Source organism: Chaetura pelagica, unplaced genomic scaffold, assembly GCF_000747805.2.
Source record: "Chaetura pelagica isolate M959 unplaced genomic scaffold, ChaPel_1.0 scaffold585, whole genome shotgun sequence".
In the NCBI taxonomy this organism is placed as follows: domain Eukaryota; kingdom Metazoa; phylum Chordata; class Aves; order Apodiformes; family Apodidae; genus Chaetura; species Chaetura pelagica.
The window spans coordinates 484,613-491,219 of NW_009953404.1; the positions used below are offsets into that span (position 1 = coordinate 484,613).

Here is a 6,607-nt window from a genome sequence, read left to right on the forward strand (position 1 = left end):
CCCCCGTGTGGCCTGCGAAGAAACGCTGCCACAGCCATCGGGTGCCTCGCAGTGGGAGATCTCCTGGAGATCCACCAAGATCTGCCTCCTTTCAGATCTAGCCAGGAGGGTGGGGACAGGAGCTGCTGAAGAGCAGCTCCCCTGGGCCCAGTGATCCTCTGGTATTTCAGAAAACGAAACAAAGAACAGAGTTGGCTTGGTGCTGGGAAGTGACCCTCTTTTATTCTTACATTTGTCTCCCTTTCAGAGACCCCTGAGTGTGACCGTGATGCGCGGGGGCAAAAAGGTGCACGTGGGGCTGACTCCGAAGCGCTGGTCGGGGAAGGGTCTCCTGGGGTAAGCTCACCTCACCCTCACCTGCCAGAGCACAGGAGGCTTTCACCCAGCTCAGAGCACATTCCTGCAGCTGGGACAGCCCTGTGCTTTGCTCTCAGGGTGTTTTGCTGCCTACTCTGACTTCACTGGGGGTGCCAGGGAGGAAGGTCTCAGTGGCTGCTTTGTCTTGTAGAGGAGACCAATGGAGGAGGGTTGTGGTGGGTCTGATTCAGGCCATGTCAGATCTTCTAAGCTTGTTTGAGAACTGAGACTTCAATGTCTCCTTCTTCCCTCTTCTTTTTCAGCTGCAATATCATCCCCTTGCAAAGATGACCACTGCTTGGAAAGCAATAAAGCTGAAGCCTGTGCCTGCTTTCTGGACTGTGATCTGGTTTGAAAACTTGCCTTCATGTTCTTGCTGAAACAAACGTTTCAGAGGCTGTGACCTCTGGGTGCCAGACTCGCAGTCTGAAGAGGTTTCTGATAGAATAAGGTCTGACTGCAGTTCAGTTGCACTGGTTCGTCAGGAGTAGCTTCTTGCAGAGCTGCAAGATGTGGCTTCTCATATCTCACACCTTGTATCACTTTGCAGTGAGGCTATAGAGACCCAAACATCACTTGATACAGGCTCTGAAAAGTGTTAAATGCTTTACTTGGTGATGACAGAGCATTCCTGATTTTTTCCCCCTTAAATTCCTCATTGAATATCTTTAAATACATGCTAAAAAGTCCCTGAGCACTTTTAGGGTGTCAATAATAGTAGATCACAAGAAATAGACAAGTTTGATACTTCATTTTCCCTATGTTGTTGCAACTTTTTTGCAAGTCACTAAACATGAAAGAATCTTTGGGACACCTAATTATTTTAAGTTAATGAGATAAGGAAATAGGTGTTATGATTCTACTTCACTTCTAGTGTTTTCATATGGTCATGATAAAAGTACTCCTAACCTGACAACTTTTTTACTTTGTTTATTTGTGGTGGTTGGTTTTGGGGTGTATAAATTCTTCCAGAGGATTTCTGGGATGGCTGGATTTGTTGTAAGTTTGTTTCCAGTGGAATTTCAAAGTACTCCTCTGAAACAATAAAATGACTGATGCCTCTCTCTGTTCTTGTAGAAGTTACTATTTTGGGCAATAATTGTGGGTGGGTTAAAGGCACAGACACAAAATCCTGACCCTCTGACCTTGCAGAGCCGAAGCCCCAGGTAAGGTGCAGATCTTCCCTTAACTCTTCATGGGCAGGTTGTGGTGTAAGTAACATCACACATAATGAGCTATTTTGTTTTAATTGTTATTAACCACACCTGAAATAGACTGAAAAAAGGAACTTAAACCCCAGGCTTTGAAATCCCTCACCCAGGGCTCTATGTTAATTGGGGTATGTTTATCCTTGTGATGTTTCAACTTGCAGCCCAGGAGATCAGATCCTTGCTGAAGTGATAAAGCTTCAAAGCAAAGCTTCTTGCTCAGGGTGTCCTGCAGGCTTCAGGTGCTGCAGAGGAAGTGTTCCTGCAGCAGCCCTGGCAGTGTTCCTGGGGTGATTGTATCTAGATAATCCCCATCCAACGCAGTCTTACCCTGGTCTACCTTAGATGCTCCTTTGTTCTTCCAAGTCATTTGAAGGAAGGAGGCATAATCCTGCCTCAGCTCTGAGGTGAGCCTGCTCTGCTGACCTGCACCAGGTTCTGCAACCCACAAAGGCCACTGCATCTCATAAATCCCTGGTGAAATCCCCCTGGGAAGCAGTGTGATGTCCTCTGTCTGGTTACAAGGTCAGTGCCCCTGTAGAGTTGCTCTGGAGGAGAGTTGGGTCTCCCTCTGGGACCACTGTGCCAAAATACTTGCATAAAACAGTTTTTAAATGCACGTTGTGTTGGGCTTAGGAGCCTTGTTTTTTGCAAAAAGGTTTTTTGTATTTGTAGGTGCTGCTGCAGTTTCTAAACATGTCTGTCCACAAGCTGCCCCATCTTCTGTCCCTGAAAAATAGAATGTAGGTGTAAGTATGTGGATAAATTCAGAATCACATGGCAGCTGGAATGTCAGACCATCAAGGGGCTGGTCTTTGCCTTGGCCATGTGTGCTTGGGGTGTGCCCAGGTGTCTCAGCTGTGGCTGCCTTTCACCTGAGCTGCAGACAAATGGGCCTGGATACCAGTCCAGGAGAAGAAAAGCTCACAGGACACATCTTTCCAGGCCTTTGCATTTGTGCCTCTAGGGATGAAGTGATCTAGAAAATCCCAGCTTTCTGTACCACTCCTGAAATGAGGTTGGGTCATTCCAGCCCCATCAGCCAATTAATTCCTGCTCCCTTCAGGGAGCTCGTTTCCCTTTCAGCAAGGGAGCTGCCTGCACACTTCAGGTGCCTCTCAGCTCTGCCAGGCTTCTGTAGAAGTTGTCCCCTAACTCTGTGTCCCCAGCCCCTCCAATTGGGTGTCCTGGCTAGAAAGGGTTTAACAACCCCAACCAGTGCAATAAACAGGTTCTGTTGCAAAACCTGCTGTGGGTGAGGCTTGAGCTTCTGCCTTAGACCACACTCAAACCTCTGCTGCAGGACCGGAGCAGAAGAGGAGCTGCTCTCAGCCAGAACAAGCAGGATTTCCACGCTGGAGCGCAGAGGTGATCAGCAGGGTGGGGATGAGGAGGGTCCCCCCGTCCCTCCCCGCTCAGTCCCCGGCGCTTCCCGGGCCGCTGGCGCTGCCCGTGCAGCCGTTGCCTGGGAACAGTCGGATCAAGCAAACAGAAGCGGGGCTGGCGTGTCGGTGAGCAGAGGGGTCCCCAGGGAGCGGGGACGGGACAGCTGGGGAGGCACCGAGGCCTGGAGGGGCTCAGAATAGCGCTGTGGTGCCCCCGGTGAGACCCGGGGTCCCCGGCTGTCCCCGAGCGGCTCCTGCCGCCGAGGGAGGGGGTTTCCTGGGGCCCTCTTCCCATTCCCATGGAATTTCTCTGTGCAAGGCTTTAGTGTTGGCTCAAATGCAGGTCCACGGAGCTGGAGATGATCCATCTGCCCCCCAGGAGTAGCCCTGCTGCTTAAGGGGACAGTGACAAAATTCCACTGGAGGGGAAGTGTCCCTGTGTGTGCAGGCAGAGGAGCCAACTGGGGGAAGAACAGGAGTAAGCAGTGAGCCCATGGAGACATCCCAGGATGGACAGACAGCTGAGCAGAGGGGAGAGGACAAGGAGCACCATGGCTCTGCCAGCTTGGTGTGGGCAGCCACCCCAGGGATGCTCTTCCAGGAGGACCGGCGGAACAGCCTTCACTCCCTCGTGAGTACCAGTGGGGATGGTGCCACCATGATGGCCCACAGAGCACCCAGTGCTCCTGCCCTGCTCTCTCCCATCACCCCAGAGTCTTTCAGTGACTTTTCAGCCCTGGGCACTAAGAGTCAAGGACAAAAGCTCTTCCTCTTCCCCACAGAGCCTGTCCTGGGTGTTTGGCTACAACAGCAGCCTGGCCGTGCACAGCCTGATGGATGGGGAAGAGCAGGTGCTCCTGTATGTCTCCTCCCACACAGTGGTCATCCACGATGTCCTGGGGAACAGGCAGTACCACCTGCAGGTCTGGCACTCAGCCTACGTGCCTTTCTCCTTCTCCTAAACCCTATCCCTACGTTCCTTTTCCCAGTGCCCTCCACTTGCTCACAGCTGGAGAAGCCTGTGGTCTTTGCCACAGCTGAGGGTGTCATCTAGAACTGAGTCAAGAAGCAGCCCATGCAAAGGGCTGCATTCTTGTGCCCTCATGCTGTTGCCATCCTCAAAATGCGTTGGTGGAAAGTGCTCTGTGTTGGATTGTAGGGGTGGTGGCAGTGGGGACCTGCAGCCAGAGCAAGGGACAGGGACTGAGTGATGGGCTCAGGAGAGTCTGTGGAAAATGGGATGCAAAATTTGGGCTGAAAGGATGAGAGTACAGGACTCGTGGGAGGGAAGACAAGGGGAGCCCATGAGCAAAGCAGCTGGATGAATGCTTTAACAAGCCACCAGGTCTGGGGCCTCTGAGACACTTTGCTGCTTCTCTTTCCCCAGGGCCACACAAATGCCATTTCTTGCCTGTGTGTGAGTGAGGACAGGCGCTGGGTTGCCACTGCTGACCGAGGGCCAGATCCTCTGATCATCGTGTGGGACTCCTTCTCTGGGTAAACTCCTGGGAACCTCCTCCTCAGGAACATCCTGAGGAGCCATTTATTTGGGAGGGAGGAAGATGATGCTGAGCATCAGCTGTGGCGCTGGCAGACTCCATCATCCCCTCATTTCCATCCCTGGGCAGACTTGGGGAGGGCTGGGCCACAAGTTGTGTCAAACAAATGCCATGAACCCACCGTGCTGCTGTGACCACCCCCCCATGAGGCCTTTTCCCCCCAGGATCCCCGTGCGCACCATCTTTGGGAGCCACTCAGATGAGGGGGTCAGTGCTATTGCTATTTCCCAGGACATGAAATACTTGGCAACCATCGGGGCTGGCAGGGTGCAGGTAAAGAAAGTATCTCCTCTTTCAAAGCCTGGTGGGACAGAGCCTCACAAGTTTTTCCTGGCACACAGGAAGGGAAAGGGGAATTTGGGTGGGGAGAGCAGGAGAAAAGTAGAGTGGGTTTGCAGTGATGGCTTGTTTTTCATGGAGCCAGTGGAAGATAGAGCTGGATTTAATTAAAGGGAGTGCTGTGGAGTTGAGAAAATGGATCTTGAGTTGGATGGAATGCTTCTGATTCCAGTGTGCTTTCATCAAAGCAATTTCTAGTATTATTTCCTGAAATTAAGCTCCCTGTTGGGTTTGTCCTGCTCCCATCTTTCATGCTCCTCATCCCATGCAGCTGGAGGGAATGGGGTTCATCTGGCTCCCCCTGAGCTCCCAGAGAGCCACAAATGGCCCTTGGCTTTTCCCTTCTTTGCCAGAAAGTTTGTGTTTGGAAGTGGACTTCACCCACAGAGAAACCTGTGTGCAGCACGGAGCTGAAGCCTGAGTTTGGGCACCAGGTGAGTGGTGACTGGGCAGCCCCCTCCTCACCTACACCCTCCCTGCCCCTGTCCAATATAGGGCTGCTGAGAGATGTCAGCTGGAGATGGGAGGCATTATCCTACCCCATCCCTGCTGCACCCCAACAGAGCAGAGCACCCCACCCCTGGTGGGATGTCCAACACTGGCAGTGCCAGGGCAGGAGAAGCCCCCAGCCCCACCAGCTTGTCTCTGCTTGCAGGAGGGAGGGCACAGCTCAGGTGTTTCACAGGGAATTTGGCCTGTATGTTCAGTGCAGGTGGTGAAGTGGGTTTTGAATAAAAGCAAATGTTCTGCATGAAAGAATCAGCAGAAGGCACTGCCCAGCCTGGTGCTGATGTGACTTGCACCTTCTGATTTCAGGATTATGTAATTTTTAACCCTAAAAATCGCTATGAGTTTGTCAGCAACAGTAAAACCCAGGTGATATTTTACCTGTGGGTAAGTAGGAGCATGGGAAGTTTTATTTCTGGTGCCCGAGAGGCTCCGGAGGGCTGGGAGGGGGGCACGGAGGGCTGGGGGGGGCTGCCCCTGCCCTCGCCCCTCCCCACGGTCAGCAGGTTTAGGGGGAGGAACGGGTGGGAGGAGAAGGTGTTTTGAGCTCTCTGGAGGGTCTTGGGAGCTTCTCTGCCCCAAGAGCCCTGCTTTGGTCACCACAGTGACGGCCGGTGCCCGCAGGGCGGGGAGGGGGACGCTGGCACTGCAGAGCAGGGTCCCCGAGCGCTTGTCCTGGATGTTTTCCCCGCTGTCCGCAGGGCGATGCCGGTTTGCAGTACGGAGCCCCCCCCCTGAGCAGAGAGGTGAGCACAGGGGGCACCGCAGCTTCTCACCCTCCGGGCTTTCCTCCTGGCAGCAGCGCTGTCCCTCCCCATCCCCCTGAAAGCGGTCTCCGTGTCCCCAGCTTGTCCCCCTCGGTGTCCTGAAGGGACAAGCCGGGATTGCCCGAGCTGAGGCCGAGAGGGGCTCGCTGTCCCAGGGGTGCCCCGCTGCACCTTCTCCCGGGGGTCTCGCCGGGGGACAGGGAGGGAATGTCACGCGGAAGGGCCAAGCAGGAACGTCTCTCCTTGAGGAAGGATGAGCCAGTGCCCAGGAAGAGCCCACAGCCTTTCTGCTCTCCCCGCAGACCTTCGGCACCCGCGTGGGTCGCTTCGGCCAGTCCGCGTTCCACTTCAACACCTCGCAAGCCCTGACGGGCACCTCGGCCGGGAAGCTGGTGGTGTGGGAGGAGGCCCGACCCCACGGCCCCTCCGAGGGGCTGCCGGCCAAGCCGCACAGCATGGGGGGCGCCAAGGTGGGGGCCCTGCAG

At 54.2% G+C, this 6,607-nt stretch overlaps 2 protein-coding genes across 2 annotated transcripts in view; both read left to right on the forward strand.

The window, feature by feature from the left end:
* Positions 1 to 648, forward strand: part of PSMD9 (proteasome (prosome, macropain) 26S subunit, non-ATPase, 9) — a 4,345-nt gene extending 3,697 nt beyond the window's left edge. The window contains exons 5-6 of the mRNA XM_009998441.1: positions 248 to 336; positions 621 to 648. Coding sequence (XP_009996743.1) covers positions 248 to 336; positions 621 to 648 — 117 coding nt within the window. The remainder of the gene's footprint in view (positions 1 to 247; positions 337 to 620) is intronic.
* A 2,795-nt stretch (positions 649 to 3,443) lies between these two features.
* WDR66 (WD repeat domain 66) overlaps positions 3,444 to 6,607 on the forward strand; it is a 16,387-nt gene continuing 13,223 nt past the window's right edge. The window contains exons 1-8 of the mRNA XM_009998442.1: positions 3,444 to 3,581; positions 3,733 to 3,873; positions 4,338 to 4,447; positions 4,674 to 4,782; positions 5,202 to 5,282; positions 5,665 to 5,742; positions 6,057 to 6,101; positions 6,425 to 6,592. Coding sequence (XP_009996744.1) covers positions 3,444 to 3,581; positions 3,733 to 3,873; positions 4,338 to 4,447; positions 4,674 to 4,782; positions 5,202 to 5,282; positions 5,665 to 5,742; positions 6,057 to 6,101; positions 6,425 to 6,592 — 870 coding nt within the window. The remainder of the gene's footprint in view (positions 3,582 to 3,732; positions 3,874 to 4,337; positions 4,448 to 4,673; positions 4,783 to 5,201; positions 5,283 to 5,664; positions 5,743 to 6,056; positions 6,102 to 6,424; positions 6,593 to 6,607) is intronic.